General features: G+C 43.8%; 1 protein-coding gene across 4 annotated transcripts in view; it reads left to right on the top strand.

Moving 5' to 3' along the window:
* ANTXR1 (ANTXR cell adhesion molecule 1) overlaps positions 1-19014 on the top strand; it is a 250183-nt gene that overhangs the window by 40528 nt on the left and 190641 nt on the right. For all 4 annotated transcript variants that reach the window (XM_050940028.1, XM_050940026.1, XM_050940027.1 and 1 more), the window contains exons 9-10: positions 1025-1085; positions 8551-8649. In XM_050940028.1, the coding sequence (XP_050795985.1) occupies positions 1025-1085; positions 8551-8649 (160 nt within the window). The remainder of the gene's footprint in view (positions 1-1024; positions 1086-8550; positions 8650-19014) is intronic.

Below are 19014 nucleotides of genomic sequence, written 5' to 3'. Positions count from 1 at the left end.
CAGCTGGTCCATGCCAGCTGACTTAGGCTCACAGGGCTGTTTAATTGCAGTATAGATGTTCAGGCTTGAGGTGAAGCCCAGGCTCTAGGACTCTGCAAGGTGGTTGGGTCCCAGAACTTGGGGTGCAGCCCAAGTCCCAACAGCTGCATCACAATTAAACAGCCCCACAAACCATGGTCAGTGGTCTAAGGGTGTCTAATTGTAGTGTAGACATACCCAGAGACTGTTTACACACAAATTTGCATCGGTTTTATTGAACTGGTGCAGATCTGTGTAGACACACTTATTTCAGTTTAGCTTAAAACCGTTTGTAATTGAAATAAGAGCCCCCACAGATACATTGGCTTAAAAACAAACCTTAAGTTAAATTGGTGCAAATCTGCATGTGGACAAGCTGTTAGACATAGGATATGTCTACACTACATCTATGACAGAGGCACAGCTATGGTGCTGTAGTGCAGTCACTTTTTGCACAGACAGAAGGAGTTTTCCTATTAATGTAGTCAATCCACCTCTCTGAGAGGTGGTAGTTAGGTTGACAGAAGAATTCTTCCATTGACCTATCCACCTCTACATAGGGGATTAGGTTGGCTCAGGATGCAAAATTTTTCACAGCTCAGAGCAACATAGATAGGTCGATCTAATTTTAAGTGAAGTTCAGGCCCTTGACTGTAGGTTTAGGGGGCTAGATTCTCATTTGCAGCATTCTGGCAGTGTAAATGGGTGACATTTTCAGTGAGAAGGGGCATTAAGGTAAATGAGAACAAAGGTCCTCAGAGTCCAGAGTTATGCCTTAATGTAACTTAAAAGTTAGATCAATAAAGCTGTGTCAGTCAGGGGTGGGAAAAATTACACATCCTTAGTGCTAAAGCTATGTAGACCTACCCCCTGGTGTAAACATGGCTAGGTCGACAGAAGAATGCTTCCATTGACCTGGCTACCATTGCTTGAGGAGGTAGAGTTCCTACATAAAATATCCTCCAAGATATTTTATCACATTTCTTCTTTCTTTCTTGGCTTCTAGATTTTGAAGAAATCATGTATAGAGATTCTTGCAGCGGAGCCTTCCAGTATATGTGCAGGAGGTAAGTTTAAACCAGTCCTCCGCGTTTACCAGTGCAATTGTCTCTATCCACCAATCCCTGATCCCTAAGGAGCCCAGAACAACTGAGTTAATTGGAGTTAATTTCTAAAATATTTTGCTACTTTTGTGGAATTTCACAAAACAAGATTTTTTTTTGTCTCAAAATGAAGGAAATTAAAAACAATCATGCTCAGTTCTGAAAACAAATCTTTGTTTGAGCTAAATTATTATCTTAACTCAAAGCAGCCCATTTTTCATCAAACAGTGCTAACCTTTAAGCAAAAATGCTGTGAAATTTCAAAGCCAGACTACAAAATCAGATCATCTTTGTGAGAAGACAGATTTGGAGGTTTTCAGATTTCACTGTGAATGTTTCTTACAATCTGCTTTACTATAAACAGTAAACGCTGGCAAGCAGCAAACCCCTCTAGGTTAGCCTCGCATCATATATTGTCAGAGTATAAATCAAGTGTGGGATTTTTTTCAAAGCACTCCGAGTTAGTCTCACCCTGCTCCCATTAAGGTGAATGCTAAAGCTCCCTAGCAGGGGTGGGCCTTGAACACAAGGTTGTACAAAAATTTGCTGGACCCTCTGAGAATGATTGTAAATGGCCAGTTAAGACACCATACACTTGACTGACACTGAATTGTGCTGATCCCTTTTTCCAGTGCTCATTCTAATACAGTTACGCCATTTACTTTGTGGATTAAAAATCCCTGGGAAGTACTTCTGTGTTCAGCAAAATCCAACTCCAATCTGTTCAATCTTGTATTGAGCTGTGACACTCTGAGTAAGTTTCCCAGACCTGAAGAAGCACTCTGTGTAAGCTCAAAAGCTTGTCTCTCTCACCAACAGAAGTTGCTCCAGTAAAAGTTATTGCCTCACTGCCATGTCTCTTGAATATTATGGGACCGACATGGCTACAACTACACTGCATACAAAATCCAGCCCCCTGAGACTGGAGCTTGAGAGATGCTCTGAGCATTGTCCAGCTACTCTCCATATGATTCCAGATCCAGCGTTTCCCCATGAATTTTGCAAATTTTGCAGAGTGGATCCCAGATGTTTAATGCAGAACAATCCAATAGATAGAGGGGCCAGGACCAAAGTCAAAGTCTGCAAAGCAACACAACAAATCAATGGTGAACTCTGCCAAAAAAAAATTCCATTTCATAATTTTGTAGCCCAAATAGAAAAGCCAGTTGTAATAAGTTCTTTTATATTTTCAGTTCAGAAGCATCTGTTTGATTCATCCTTCTTGAGTTTCCCACTATTGGAGTGACTGGGCATTTGCATTGCTAGCAATGAATTGATACTAAGTTATATTTAATAAAGAAATGATCATGTTTTAATAGCAAAGTCAAGGTCCTGAAAAGAAAATGCAGATAACTTTCGCATTCAGTCATCCTTACTGTCATTTTTGGTTTTAGTTAATGCTGAGACTTTGTTGATCTGAGTTTGTTTGTCTAAAGCTTATTGTTTTGCTATATGCCCCCCGCCCTTCTGTCCATTTAAAGCATTCTTGCTGAAAATCTGGACTGCATCAGTAATGACCTCTTTGACTATTCAGCCAAAAGGACTACAGAGCAATTTTAAAAATGCTATTCAAATGCTATACAGGAAACTCTCTATTCAACACTGAAATGCAGTTGAATCTGGGCTGGACACAACAGGCACTTTGGCAGAGCATAGTAACAATGTATAAAAGTTTTGGGAAAGAAGTGAAGAAGAGTACTAGATCTCACTTTATATTCCATTCATACATAGTTTATGAAAGGTTAATAAATACTTAACAGATGATTTATTAACTGGTTCATCAATTGCAAGAGATGGCTATAGTGTCCATAAATTACTTATATTCATGGTTTATAATCTGCAACACCTTTTATGTGCTCAGAACTATCTACACCACTACATCTATAAATCATGTCACTAACATGCTTGTAACATCTATTAGCCACAGGCAATCCATTTACAAATGGAGCAGCCTTAATGTGACTGAATACTGTATCCAACTGAAACAGCAGAAGGAAAATATAGGAAGACATTATGTAATGACTCAAGTTAGAAATTGGCCAAGCTGCCACAGGGGGAGTGATGTTAACCCTAAAAACTGCCAAGGGACTTTTTACTGAGCGTGGTTACTCATCCAAGACCGCAGTGTTATGCCTTTTTGGAAAGAGAGCATCTTGCACAGTGTGGTGCCTCTTAACACATGCTGGGTACCAATTGAATAATAACACAATGTGCCAGAAATGCTAATTTGAGGAGCAAGTTGCTATTGCTTGGTGGGTGAAATGGGGCCCAAAATCCTAAAGTCTGGGTTCAGACAAAACCTGTATTGAGTTCAAAGTGCAGTGGGAGTTTTCCCCAGAGTGAGGATTTCAAGCTTGAGCTCACAGCTAGTAAAAATGCAAAGAATTATATAAATCTTAATTGAATTAGTTCCTCTGAGAATTACAAAGGGATGAATTATGGCAGCTATAGCTTACGATCTGTGTGAGAGAGGGCACTATTGCCCCTAGTGTGCTTATGTAGAGCGTGGCTGTAATTTGGCTGCAAGCCTGGGAAATGCAAAGTGGGGGCCCAGAAAGGATCTAGACTGGATCGGGCTGTGATCCTCACACCCTGTACTTATTAGAATGATGTCACTGTGAGGAGGGCTGGCTACACCTTCTTGTCCTCTCTCTGGTACCTGGAGGATTATGATTTAGGACATGTCTACACTGCAGTCAGGAGACACACTCAAGGTAGTCAGATGAAAGCTAGCTCAAGTAACAATAGTAGTGATGCTGTGGCAGGATGGACGGCTGCAAGGACTAGCCCCGGCTGCCTGGGAACATATGTGAGAACCTCTGCCCATCCTGCCTTGGCTTCACTGCTGTTGTTACTTGAGCTAGTTTTGATCTAGTTATCAAAGCTAGCTTGGGTATGCCTACGTGTGCTCTAGCTGCAGGGTAGACATTACTCTTACACTGGCACACTGGCTCAAACACTGTGGTTTGAGCACTGTATCTTGTGGTGTTCAGTGATCATGCAATACTGAAGGTGCTTGCAAGAGCTCTGCTTTATTCTGTGTCTGCTTCCAACAGCCTGTGCCTAAGAAGAGCTTCACAGTGTCACTCCCAGACATTCAGTCTGGGAAGCCCAGCCCTTAAAGGCACAGTCCCTAATACCACACACCTCACCCCTATCCTAGCCTAGGTCAGTTAGCAGCAGCGACGCCCCATACTGAAAAGTTAGTCTCCATACTTGTTGGTTTTGTGTAAATATAGAAATGTGATAGTCATCACTGGGCTTGTTAATTACAGTTCCAGACTGGATACATTATCACAATGGTTTTTGTACTCTTCGGTACTTGTAATCCCATCCCATATTATTTCAATAATTGTGCCTAACGTTTTTACATCCTCCACCCTCCAGAGCTCAGCATTGCTCCCTTTGTTCTTCTTGAATGAGCTTGGACAATTCACAGTGGGATTAAAAGGCAGCCTGCTTGAATAGATGTGCTGGGATTGTTTGCAGCTGACTTCTTCCTAGCTATAAGAAAATGAGACCTGGAACACATCCCAGATTCCAGAGCGAATATGCTATCCTGACAGCTATGGTGCAGGAGTCCCTCAGGGCAATTAGATAAGGTGGCTTCACTTCTGTAATGTGCAAGGAACAGCTTTGAATCGGCAGAAATTTGGATCAGTTTTGCTGCTTAAGAAGTTTAAATGGCACAGAGGAGTCTTAATACAGAGCTTGGGTTATGATACACTGACTGCTCCTGCATCTTCTCGGAAATAAAAATGTAAATGTTTTGTCTAGGTGAGCCACAGGCTATGTCTACACTATGGACTTTGCAGTGCCACAGCTGCGTCACTGTAAGGTTGCCTTCTCTGATGAGATAACTGCTCTTTGTCGACTTGAGAGAGCTCTCCCACCAACATAATTATACCACCCTGAGTGAGTGGCGGTAGCTGTGTCTCCCACTGATGTAGCGATGTCCACTCCAGCACTTTTGTCAGTGAATCTTAAGTCGATCAGAGGGGTGTTTTTTCATACTCCTGTCCAACACAAGTTTTGCCGACAAAAGTGCTGGTGTAGATAAAGCCACATGCATGATGTCAGTGGGAGCTGAGTATCAATCTCCCCCTATTATTACTGCAGATGTCAGCTCAGCTGCAAAACTCCTCTTGATTTGATTTTTCTCCAGCTTGGGGCTCCAAGGGTTGTCCCTATGTTAAAATGATTCTTTTGTTCTGGGACTTGATTGCCTTCTATGATCAGATAACTGGCTCTGTGGATATGTGGAAAGTGGTGGATACCTTGACTTTAGCAAAGCTTTTAATATGATATCCCCCAGTATTCTTGCCAGCAAGTTAAAAAAGTATGGATTGGATGAATGGACTATAAGGTGGATAGGAAGCTGGCTAGATCATCGGGCTCAACAGGTAGTGGTCAATGGCTCCATGTCTAGTTGGCAGCCGGTATCAAGAGGAGTTCCTCAAGGGTCAGTCCTGGGGCCGTTTTTATTCAATGTCTTCATTAATGATCTGGATGATGGGATGGATTGCACCCTCAGCAAGTTCACAGATGACACTAACCTGGGGGAAAGGTAGATACACTGGAGGGTAGGGACAGGGTCCAGAGTGACCCTAGACAAATTGGACGATTGGGCCAAAAGAAATCTGATGAGGTTCAACAAGGACAAATGGAGAGTCCTGAACTTAGGACAGAAGAATCCCATGGACTGCTACAGGCTGGGGACCAACTATCTAAGAGGCAGTTCTGTAGAAAAGGACCTGGAGATTACAGCAGACAAAAAGTCTGGATATGTGTCAACAGTTGCCAAGAATGCTAGTGGCATATTGAGCTGCATTAGTAGGAGCATTGCCAGCAGATCAAGGGAAGTGATTATTCCCCTCCATTCAGCACTGGTGAGACCACACCTGGAGTATTGTGTCCAGTTTTGGGCCCCATGCTACAGAAAGAATGTGAACAAATAGGAAAGAGTCCAGAGGAGGGCAACGAAAATGATTAGGGGGCTGAGGCACATGACTTATGAGGAGAGGCTGAGGGAACTGGGGTTATTTAGTCTGCAGAAGAGAAGCGTGAGGGGGGATTTGATAGCAGCCTTCAATTACCTGAAGGAGGATTCCAAAGAGGATGGAGCTTGGCTATTCTCAGTGGTGGCAGATGACAGAACAAGGAGAAGTGGCCTCAAGTTGCAGTGGGAGAGGTTTAGGTTAGATATTGGGAAAAACCATTTCACTAGGAGAGTGATGAAACACTGGAATGGGTTACCTAGGGAGGTGGTGGACTCTCCATCCTTAGAGGTTTTTAAGGCCTGGCTTGACAAAGCCCTGGCTAGGATGATTTAGTTGGGAATTTGGTCCTGCTTTGAGCAGGGGGTTGGACTAGATGACCTCCTGAGGTCCCTTCCAACCCTGATATTCTATGTCATAATACAGCATGGCATAGCTCAGTTGTGACACACAAAGGTTACAGAGCACAGATTGTTCTATTACTCTCTACCTCATGTGATACAGCAGGGCCAGAGGGCAGCAGGAGAGTGATTGATGGGAGGTATATAAACCCCAGGATGATCAGAGCCTTATTCCCTGTAGACTAAGGAAAGGTTACTACAGGTTAATTAGAGCACCTGAAGCCAATTAAGGCCCCACCTGAGACCTAATAAAAACCTCTGCTTCAGTGAGACAGGCAGATGGAAGGAGAGCTGACTGTAGTTTGGAGGTGTACTGGTGTTGATCAAAGGATTAGAATACCAAGCGAAGGGAGCCCCCACCCAATCAGGGCAGAGGGACTCCCCCAGCATAGAGAACCAAGAGAAACCCTGCCCAGGAGGAAGAGGGTAAGAAACCTGTGAAGCCGAAGGGGCTTGGACCTGAGTAGGGGGGTGAACTTGGGTCCCTTCCCCACTCTCCTTCTCTCCCCCTTCAGGGCACTTGAGGAGCCCAAGACAAGGGCTAACCCTAACCCTGACCCACCACACCAAGGAAAAGCACGGACCCACCACAATAGCATTGGCCATTTGCCACACTCAGCTACAAAAGTAGCTTTGCTGCCCATAGCCATAGGTCATATGGAGCTGCAGAACTTCCTGACTCCACCAAGAGGTTTCTGGGAGCATGGACAAGGGTAACCCTTGTTGCATATCCTTTGTGTGCAGGAATGTCATCAGTCTTTCCCATCATTGCTATTGTTGGTTCAGCTCCAGTTGCAGCAACACTGGAAGTAAGATTGTAGCCAGGAATCCAGGAGTCTGCTGGTGCTTTAACCACACATTATCTAACCATGCTTACTCAAAGCAAATCTCTGCTCACTGTGATACTTAAAATGTCTAAGCTAGCACTCCCCTTGCTGCTACCCACCAATAGAGATGGGGTAGTATCCAGCAGTAGAAAGAACATCAGCAAGGCCCTGAGGAACACCAGGGCTGTGATTGTGACTAGCATGCCCAATCCAAGCATGATAGATTTCCCCACTGGTGCAGGACTAGACACAGTCTAGCTAAGCATTTGTGTCCATCTTGCAAGCTAGTATTGTAGAGTGTGGAACAGACACATGGGGACTGCGACAGTTTGGCAGATTTCTAGGGAAATGGTCAAAATTTGCCATATGGGAAGTTTTCCTTCCTCTGAAAAATACGGTTTCATCAAAACCAAATTTTCCACAGGGAAATGTCAACTCAGGTGAAAACTTTTTATTTTTCCTGCAGAAGATGTTGAAATGAAAATTTTTGTTTCAAGTCCACTTAAAATGTTTCATTTCAAGTTTTTGGTTTAAAAACCCCAAAATATATTAAGTTGAAACAGAACAAAAAAAATTCATTGTTTTGAAATGTCAATTCAAAATGAGAATCTTCCCTTTTTTTTTTTTTATCAATTTGAAACTTGCCAGAGGAAAACTGAGACCTTGGACTGAAAAATTTCAAACCAAGGCCTGGTCTGCATTACAGGGTAAGGTCGATGTAGGCTGCCTTGCATTGTCCTAGCTGTGGAAGTGTCTTCATTTAAATTTGGCTCCCGATGATGTAACTGTCTCTCTGTGCCAGTTTAGTAACACCACCTCCATGAGCGGCATAGAGTCACGATTGATGTAGTGAGGTCGATGCAGCATCAGTGTAGACACTGCATTGCTTACATCGATTGATACTGGCTTTCGGGAGCCATCCCACAATGCTCCACACTGCCAGTATAATCGATGGAAGCATTCCTGGTGAGGACATGCACTGCTGACAGAAGGAGCAAAGTGTAGACACGCATAAATGATATAACTACTGCGGCGGCTGTATGCTGACATAAGTTAGGTTGACTTAATTTTGGAGTGTAGACAAGGCACAGGACTTTTCGTTAGAAATTTCTTTCAGGAAGAAATTGTCTGTTGTCTGACCAGCTCTAACCAGTCCTCATTATTACTGATGCGAGGCAAATAATCCATTTAATCTTTGTCTTAGAGTCGTTCCAAGTCGTGGTGAGAGGGAATGGTTTCCGACATGCCCGGAACGTCGATCGAGTGCTCTGCAGCTTCAGGATCAATGAAACGGTTACTGTCAGTGAGTAGTTTGTTATTATACCTTCACTAGTGGCTGTTTTCCTCCAAAAGACTTTGACAGTTTAGTTTCTCTGGGGGTTATTGACCTGAGAGGGAGAGCTCTTCAATGTAGGATGTTGCAGCTCAGGGCTAGTGCCTGTGTTGCAGTGAACTGAAAGAAAACCTCTCCCTGGGCATGGCTTAGTCAGATATGAATGAGCAGGGAGGTGCACACCAGTGAGGGACTAACACAGTTTGGTGGACAGGCAGTGTGAATGCAGAGTGCTGTATCCCAAATAAAAACACATCTAAGTTTTCCTGGCAACTACGGCAGCCTTTGCTGCATCTTGCATGGGTGGAACAGAGCTGGCCCTAAGAGGATTTTGTAGCTAATAGCTAAGAACTGCATAAATTGGCTCCAGATGCACTGAATAGTTCAGCACTCTTTTCACTGCTGCTATGTTCAATATGGGCAAAAGACAAGGCGGCCTATTCTGTTGGTTTAAAAGTTAAACAGATTATGCCAAGCAGTAAAACTTGAAAGACACTCATCCTTCCTCCCAACCCCAGACCTCTTTCAGGAAAATGGAAATAGGACCCTTATCCATCCCTGGGCTCACAAGAAAGATTTGATCCACTTTTAGAAGTTCCATCGGTAAGAGATGACATTCATGTCACATGATAAACCCAGTGTTTTGCCTGTATTAGACCTGTGACAGTGAGTATATGAATGGAGACACTTGAATTGTGGGGCAGGGGGAGAGATATCCTTCGTGTATATATATGGGGGTTCCTGTGTAGATATTGTGGGAAGGGTGAGTCTAGAGTGGATCTGTTTCTCCTCTTGCTTTTTATTATTTGTATGCCTAGGAGCCCTAGTCACAGATCTGGACCCCATTGTGTGAGGCACTACACAAACACAGAACACAAAGACAATCCCAGCCCCAAAGAGTTAACAGTCTTTGAGACCTGCCTTATACCAGTATAACTCCATTGGCCTCAGTGGTGTGACTCTTACTGTATACTAGTAGAAGAGAGAGTTAGGCCCAGTGTGTAACAAGCAGTTAGTGCTTTGGGCTTCACCTGGATGAAAGGAGCTGTTGAGTCATATATATTTTTATTTTCTGTCTGCTCTGGTATTCCTGTGAGTCAGCTAGGGTTTGAGAACCATTTCTAACACCATAAGAGAGGGGAGAATTCATCTTGCATAATGTGAAACCAATGCAAAAGCTGATAGATTGAGAACAGGGCTTGACCCTTCAAAGAATAAGAATTTTTTCTCTTACAATACATCAAAGTCAAATGGCCGAGCACTGGACTTGCTCACTCTTGTTTGACAAAGTTGCATCAAGCTGGACAGCTTTCCTGACAGCAGAGATTTCCTGATCCTTGTAATAGCCCAAGTGTTGATGATGGCACTGAACAGTGTTGAGCTAATTGGCTGATTCAAAGGAAATTAAAACCAAGTGCTTGCACACAGAACTCATCTGAGCACATTGAAGGTCCCAGTTCTCCCTTTGAGTGTCTGTGTAATTTGCTAGTTAAAACCTAAGAGCGTCTTACCGTGGCTGTCTGCCTTGCAAAGAATGGGGATAAGAGGTCAGAACAGGTATGCTTGTGAGTCTGAGACTTAAGGAGTGAAATTTGTGTCTACTGGTCTGCCAGACATTCCTAGAAGGCAAAGTTCCTGGTTCTTCCAGTGTTCTATTGCTTGGTTATAAGCAGGATATCTGGCTGGTCATAGGTTATCTGTTTCCAACCTGGATTTCTTTTCTCTGAGACAGTAGGAAGGGAAGTAGTAGGGCTCAGGTGAGCAGTGTCAGTGGGAAAGCTGGAACAGTGAGGTGGGGAAGGAGATGCAAGCAAAATCACTCACAGGGTGAGTGGGGCTCATTGAAGAGGTGGCTGGTCACCAGATATCAGCATCAGTTGTGCCAACAGGCCAGCGATGGGAGCTGCAGCTGCATACTGGGTGCAACAGGGGAGAGGTGGGTTTCAAGAGGAAGAACTACAGAGCCAGCTGTTGGATTCTTGCTTTCCGTTATGAACCCTCAAAAGAAAACTGACACATCAGAAAATCCTGAGCTCTAGATCAAGGCCACATGAAAGCACTGAGCCTGGTTTGGCTTCTACCCCAATGATGCGGCTGAGCCACAAAGTGTCCTGCTCAGATCTGAAGTGCTCCAAAGCTAAGATCAAGGGTTTGGTTTGGGCCCCTCTCTGTTATGAAGTCTCACATAGCTCTGCTCTATAGCTGTAAAGGAAATTACTTTTTTTTAACCATTCAAATTTAAAGGGAAATGGATCTTTGGTTTCATTTTTTGCTGAAAATTTTCTGTTTGGGTTTTTATTTAAATTTTTTTTTAAAAAGTCAATATAAAGGCAAAAAAATCAGGTTTTGGTTGCTGAAAACTGAAAATTATTTTAGCTTTCTGGTTTTTGCTTTCAATGAAAATATGAACATTTTCTACAAAAACAGGATTCTCTCTATGTGAAAATTTCCATTTTGTCAAAAAATGTTGGTGGGAAAATTTTGACTCGCTCTCCTCTATTCCAAGGCCTCATTCCTGAGCATCCTCTGGGTCTGAGAGCCTTTTCGGAGGCCCAAGGCCTCACAGCCCTTTGACTTATAGAAGAATAGTCATGTGAACATGTTCAGCGGCATTCTAATTTTGGGACCACACAAGGAGAGGATTCGCGAAGCACATGTGTGTGACGGGTGGGAGAGATTAAGGATTGGACTGGCTGTTAAATTATACCCTAATGCCATTGGTGGCTCCACAGAATCATATGAAATATTGTGAAAGAAGCACAGCAATTTTCTTACAATGCAGCTGTTTTATTGTAAACCCTGCCTATGCTTGAAGAGCTAAAGCTCTGAATGGAAGCAATGTTTACTAAAAAGTCTTGGCTGAGAAACCTGAAGGCAGTTGAGGCTCTGCAGAAGAGGTCTGATTTATATTTTGTCTCCTGTTTGCAAGCCATGTTAGTGGTTGTTGGGGTACGAGCAGTCTTCTGGCCATGGCGGTCAACAGAGAGGGGACATTGCTTAAAACCCACAAAGCAGACAACGTACATACAACTGCAACTTTATTGGTATGTCTTGGGCACAGTGAAGAACCAGGTCCTCTGTATCTGAATCTGTCCATCAGTGACTTCCTTAATATCTCTGGAAGAGCTGAGAGTAAGACTTGGGTCATCTGACTCCTACCCCTGGGCCTTGACAAAACTTGCAAGCATTTAACTGAGCTAGAAGAACAGTGAAAGTGACAGCAGACTTGCATGACAATGAGTTGGTGCCTAGCTGCTTTCTTGAAAGCTAAATTCCAGTACAGAATGTGCTATAAATGAGATAAAATTAGAGCAGTGATGTGATAATTTTCGAGTCATTTTGATATAACAATACATTGCATGGGGTTAGAGGCAGCCCCTTCTGTAGTACCTTTCATCTGTGGATCCCCAAATCACTCTACAAACAATGTAAGAGAAGAAAATCACTAAATCCATTGGTTAAATGCATCTGTTTTGGAGGTAGAAGGTGAGCAGCCAGGATAACAGTATGCTTGCACCTCAACACTACACGACAGAAAGTGAAGAATAATTTGTCCAGTGGAAATTACAGGGACAATTACAGGTGGACTGAGTGTAATTGCCCATCTGGATTCTGGCAAGATCATTGCAGCAGACAACCTGTTCTTGCAAGCACGTGCTATTTAATCATTGCTGACCATGAGCAATCAGGCCTGCTACATACATAGAAACCAGGCGGGGCAGCCATAATCTAAACAGATAGTTTCAGAATTAGAATTTGGAGGGGGGTGAGGGAGGATGGGTCAGTGGTCATGTTGCTACCCTGGGATTTTGGAGACCTGGATTTTATTCCCTGCTTCACCAAAGACTTCTTTTGTAACCTTTGTCAAGTCACTTAGTCTCTCCATGCCTCAGTTCCAGCTCTTAGGTTCTCAGACCCTGGAGTAATGGACATTTTCCTGTTGACCTAAAGTGATGTAGGGACAAGTTCCAACCTCCATACCTCTCACTGATTGCAACAGAATTTGCACAAACAGCATCCAGGAAGAAAACATGTAGTCTTCAGTGTACAAGAGAAGTCAAACGGCACAAGTGAGTGTAGGGGGAAATGTGCCTTCCTGAAAGGAGATGTGATAACTAAAAACACAGCAGTTTAGGGACAGGAAGGACCCCTGGGATGTTGTACTCCACTCCATATGTTTTTGGAAATTGATACATTTCTTTATTTTCTTGCTTTATTTAATGGAAGTTGCTGGACCCCCATCCCACCCTACGTATCTGTGTGCATCACCATCACAAAGCAAACAATGAACTGACATGTGGGCATTAGAGGGGTAATCCAGTAATGAGGCTGCCAGAAAACATGGAAAAGGAGCAAATCCTTGCTAATTTTTATTATTCTCTATTTAGGGAGCCTCTCTGGGACAGTAGGAGTTGTTTTTTATTTTTTGTGTGATGGGCAGGAAGAAAATATGGAGTTTTGAAGAGATAGATGCAAAATGAAGAGCCTGATCTGAAGTCTAGAGCTGATTGGGGATTTTCTGACAAAAGATTTTTAAAATGCCAATTTGTCAAAACCGGAACTGTTTACAGGAAGGGGCCAGTTTTAACTATAAGCTCCTGATTCAAACACATTTTGAAAAAGAAAATAAATTTTGAAATTGCTGGAATGTCCTGGTTTGACATTCTCAAAATGAAAAGTTTAGTTTTTCAGTTCAAAATAACTTTGTTTTGAAATTTTAGTGAAATTATACTTTTTTTAAAAAAAATTAAAAGGTTGACATTGAAATAAAATGTTTCAAAAGTATCAAAATGAAATTTTCAATTGACCCTATCAGAAATATTTTCAGGGTTATTGTTTCACAAAACTTTTTGAGTTTTTGATTTTTCATTATGATCCAGGACAGCAAAACCTTTTGAAATCTCCCAAGGGACAATCAGCTCCATTGTTCACCTCAGTAAGCTCTGGATCAACCCTGAGTAGACCAGTTTAATAAGGAAAACTCAAGTGAAACTGTGAACTGATTTGTGATATTGGCAAGAGCATGAGGCAGTTTTGTAATCTTCTACTTCTTGCTTGCATATATATACCTGCCCCTGGAAAATCCACTACATGCATCCGACGAACTGGGTATTCACCCACGAAAGCTCATGCTCCAATACGTCTGTTAGTCGATAAGGTGCCACAGGACCTTTTGCTACTTTTACAGATCCAGACTAACATAACTACCCCTCTGATATTTTGTAATCTTGTTCTTCCCTCTCTTCCCATGGCTGAGGGGACAAAATCCTTGTTGTGTTGTAGATTCCGAACACTTAACAGTGCTAGGTCTGCCCTGAGAGTTTGGGGTGTTCATACCCTGTGTCCAATTCCAAGTTTTATAGCTTGATCCCATCTTTAGTCAGTAAGTGTGATGGCCAGAATCAAGAAAATCCAGAATAACTATGGGCAGAAGTGTGTGTGTGTGTGTGAAGGGGGCGGAGGGGAGAAAACTTTTAAGTGTTAAAACTGAAAGTCCAGATGCTATCTATTTTATATGAGCCATTTCATCTATTCCTAGTTAACAATAGCATTACCAGTTCCACTCCATCTAGTTTTCACAATGCAGCAGTACAGTGAATCTGCTTTGCTAGTTTCCATAAGAACAAGGAGCAGCTGGGCATTGATTGTGCAGAGCTATGGGAACGTGGCTCCACTAAGTGACTAATGAGGAAGATTCAGTAAATCAAGAGAAGAGTGTTTCCATATATGTTCCTTGCTGCTCTTTTTCCCAGGCCAGACTGATAGTTGAAGGGATTTCAGTTTTGGTTTTTTTGGTGTTTTTTTTTTTGCCCTGAGTTCATAAGTTGCTGTTTTGAAACAACCTTATGCTTCAAGAGCTGGGACTCAGAACAAGCACTCTGAATCTGCATTACAGGGCAACTGGAAATATGGTCCTTGTCTTGATGTTTGAACTTCAATTCTTTTTTGAAATATTGAAGATACTTAGCATTTTTCATCCAAAATGATCAAAACACTTCCTAGAGACAGAAAAGTGTCACTAGCCCCATTTTAGAGATGGGGGAACCTGAGGCACAGATGGGGCCATGACTTGCCCCAAATGTGTCAGTGGCAAATCTAGGAAAAGAAACTGCATCTGCTAACTCCCAGTCTGTTATCCTAGCCAATGGGGTCTCTGGTGCATCCCTTTTGAAGTTAGTGTTCAGGTTTTCTGAAACATTTTTTCCATTCCTAGGAGATTTCCCAGCTGTCTGTCTACATAGCTATCTCTCTGTGAGCCATACTTGCATCGTTCGTATTACTGTAAAGAGCCCCTTGGGTGATATTTGTCCTCTCAACACCCCTGTAAGGCAGAGCAGTGCTATTATCACCATTTTTCAGATAGGGAATTGAGGCATGAAGAGACAAAGTGATTTGCCCAAGATCGCTAGCAGAGCTGGACTAGAACCCAGCTTTCTAGAGTCCCAGACTGGCAACCTAACTGCTAGACCATTCTTCTTCTCCTAAGACTCTGTGAAGACTCTTCAGTAATTTATCCGCGTTTTCCTCCAGAGCAGACTAGAGAATACCATCAGCACTGTCTCACAACAGCTGTGAGATCTATCACCCTGCGATGCTAACTGACACACACAATCTGTATTTTAACCTGCCTCTCCTCCGTAATTGTCTGCCTTGGCCTTGGCTAGCTCTGTGGCCAGGCATTCTAGGAAACGTCCAAACATCTTTTATGAAACTATAATGTCATCAGTCAGCTTTATGCTATTCAGTGCATTCTGCCCATTGAGAGATGAAATTCTAGCTTGCCAAGAGGAGGAACCAGTTAAAGTGAATGTAACCTCACTCCCATACACTGTGAACTAGTACTTAGACGGATTGAAGAGGATTTCTTCCACCACTTTTGTTTGCTTGCTGTATCTATCTATTTATAAAAGCATCCATCACCATCTGCTGCCAGAAGGGAATAATCGATGGTGTCCCTAGCCTCTGTTTGTCAGAGGGTAGTGATGAACAGCAGGAGAGAGATCACTTGATCATTACCTGTTAGGTTCACTCCCTCAGGGGCCTACACATCTAGCATCTCCCTCCAGTGCCCCTGTAATGTGAAGCCAAAGTCCTCTATTACCCAGAGACCAGGTATAGTGACCATAAAAGTTGTCCCCTCCCAGCCAATATGCATCAACCCTGATCTGAAGAGAAGTCCACTGGGGTCAAAGGCCGTAGCTCAGTCTCTCCCAGGTAGTCCTTGGACCTTGTGCTATTTGCAGCTGATTAGTTTGAGGCAGATACTAGGAAATGAACCGAGACCCGTCAACTAGTTTCTCACAGCCCTGGTCTGGATTTGATTTGTTAACCTAGAGGTGAAAGGTCGCTCACCCCACTGCCAAGCCAAGGAGAAAAGCTAAGACCCATGAGCGAGCCACGTCCTTGTACTGGAACTCAGCAGATTCTGTCTGGGGTTCTTGGGCCAGATTCTCTACCAGTGTAATACTGGTACACAGGGCCGGCACTACCATTTAGGCGACCTAGGCAATGGCCCAGGGCGCCAGAATTTTGGGGGGGTGCTATTTTGCCGGGGGGGCGGCACACGGGTCCGGTGGACCTACCGCAGTCATGCCGGCGGACGGTCCGCTGCTGGAAAGGCTCCTGTGGAGCTTCCGCAGTCATTTCAGCGGACAGTGCACTGGTCTAAAGGCTCCGGCAGACCTACTGCAGTCATACCTGCGGCAGGTCCACCGGAGCCTTTAGACCAGCAGACCGCCCACCGGCATCACTGCGGCAGCTCTACTGGAGCCTTTCCAGCCGCGGACCGTCCGCTGTCATGACTGCAGTAGGTCCACCGGACCCACGGGGGGGCAGCAAAATGGCCGTCCGCCTAGGGCGTCAGAAACCCTGGCACCGCTCCCGCTGGTACAGCTATTGTAGCTTTGAGCTGTGCTGACTTGTATCCAGAGAGGATTTGGCCTGTTGTTATTTTTAATACAGCACTGCAGGCCCAGCCTGCATTCTTGATGTGTTTGTGTGATACTTGGCTGTAACAGGTTTAAAATATGAGTTAACTCAGTTAGGGATTAATGGGAACCATATGGGGGGGCTGGATAGCTTGGCTGTTTTGTTTGTTTGAAACCTCTCAGCACCTGATTATATCAGGCAAGATGCTTATTTTAAAGATAAGATTAAACCAGCAGTTCCTAAAACCTTAGATCGGCTGAAATGGAACTCAAAACAAGATGGACAAGACTCACTGAGATCATTAAAGCCATGGAGCTAATAGATTTCAGTTTATATTTTATTGGGATTATACACAGAATCATAGAAATACAGGGCTGGAAGGGACCTTGAGAGGTCATCAAGTCCAGACCCCTGTTCCGAGGCAGGACCAAGTAAGCCTAGACTATCCCTGACAGGAGTTTGTCCAACCTGTTTTTAAAAATCTCCAATTATGGAGATTCCACCACCTCCCTTGGAAACCTATTCCAGAGCTTAATCACCTTTAGAGCTAGAAAGGTTTTCCTAATATCTAACCTGCTATTTGGTGCAGATTAAGCCCGTTACTTATTGGCAAAGGATGATGATGAGGAGAGGTGAGAGAATCAACTTGTAATGTTCATAGTTACAAGATGAAAAATAAAAAGAAAGAGAAAAAGTTGTGAGTGCTGAAGTTGTGAGTGACCGGCTGAGCTGGCCTGCGATCAGCTGTACATCCACCAGCAGGATTTTTCTGCAGATGGCAGGAACTCTGAGAAACACTTTTCACTAAAAGGGTGTCATAAGGAGGAGGGAGATAACTTGTTCATCTTAGTCTCTAAGGATAGAACAAGAAGCAAAGGGCTTAAACTGCAGTAAGAGAGGTTTAGGTTGGACATTAGGAAAAAGTTCCTAACTGTCAGGGTGGTTAAATACTGGAATAAATTGCCTAGGGAGGTTGTGGAATCTCCATCTCTGGAGATATTTAAGAGTAGGTTAGATAAATATCTATCAGGGATGGTCTAGACGGTATTTGGTCCTGCTATGAGGGCAGGGGACTGGACTCAATGACCTCTCGAGGTCCCTTCCAGTCCTAGAATCTATGAATTGTACGGGCTCAAATGGATTTATCCAGAGAGATTCTAATTACAATCTACCTGAATCACTTGTGTTGCTAAAAGACTTCCACCTGTTCTTATGCTCCAGGATCGCCTGGAGGTCCCAAACAAAATAATGGACTCATTGTTCAGGGCATTGTACATGCACAAAACAAGAGACAGTCCCTGCACCAGAGAGTTTATAAGCTGACTAGCCAGACAAAGAGTGTGAGAGAAAATAGAGGTGAAGTGACTTGCCTAAGGTCACACAGCTGGTTAGTAGCAGAGCCAAGGGTAGAACCTATGTCTTCTGATGATTAGGCAAGCACTTGGTCCACAAGACTGAATGGCTCCTTACCTTAATGCAGCAGAGTAGCTAGCCATGGCAAGCTAAGGTAATAATTGGAGATATACCAATCTCCTAGAACTGGAAGGGACCTTGAAAGGTCATTGAGTCCAGCCCCCTGCCTTCACTAGCAGGACCAAGTTTTGCCCCAGATCCCTAAGTGGCCCCCTCAAGGACTGAACTCACAACACTGGGTTTAGCAGGCCAATGCTCAAACCACTGAGCTATCCCTGCCCCCCACCCTCTAAATATATAGAGATATCCCTATCTCATAGGGATCCTGAAAGGTCATTGAGTCCAGCCCCCTGCCTTCACTAGCAGGACCACACACTGATTTTGCCCCATATCCTTAAGTGGCCTCCTCAAGGATTGAGCTCACAACCCTGGGTTTAGCAGGCTAATGGTCAGCCCACTGAGCCATCCCTTCTCTCATGGTGCGTCACCACTTACAAGGCAGGAGAACATATCTCAGCGTAGAGACATGACATCCTGTTTCCATGGGTGCAATTGGTGTCAGAAGAGAGGTGAGAAATGACAGGAACAGGACCACGTATGTATGTGCTGGATACCAGCAGGGAGTGAGGTTTATGGTCCGAACTGCATGGACCAGCATATCCACCAATTCCCTGTGCAGTTCCTCCTGACTTTCTTATTTTTACCTTCCACAAACTTCCTGTCTTCCCTCTTCCTCTGGCTGCCTCACACTGACTTACTCTCCACAGCTCCGTGTGGCCTGGCCAGCATTAGTGCAAGAGCCTTATGCTCCACAGCTCCTGTTTTCTAATCTGTGTCTGCCTGGTTGACTCACCATCTCACTTCAAGTCTTTACTGAATACTTGTCTCTCTTCCCCTGCCTAAGCCTCTTAATTGTCCTCTCTCTCTGCCATGGCAGTGTTGAACTCTATAACGGTATGAGCAAACACCATAAAATGTAATGGAATCCAGGTT

Source organism: Gopherus flavomarginatus, chromosome 2 (assembly GCF_025201925.1).
Source record: "Gopherus flavomarginatus isolate rGopFla2 chromosome 2, rGopFla2.mat.asm, whole genome shotgun sequence".
Classification (NCBI taxonomy): domain Eukaryota; kingdom Metazoa; phylum Chordata; order Testudines; family Testudinidae; genus Gopherus; species Gopherus flavomarginatus.
The sequence above is the reverse complement of the archived record's forward strand: the minus strand, read 5'-3'. Positions and strand labels throughout refer to the sequence as shown.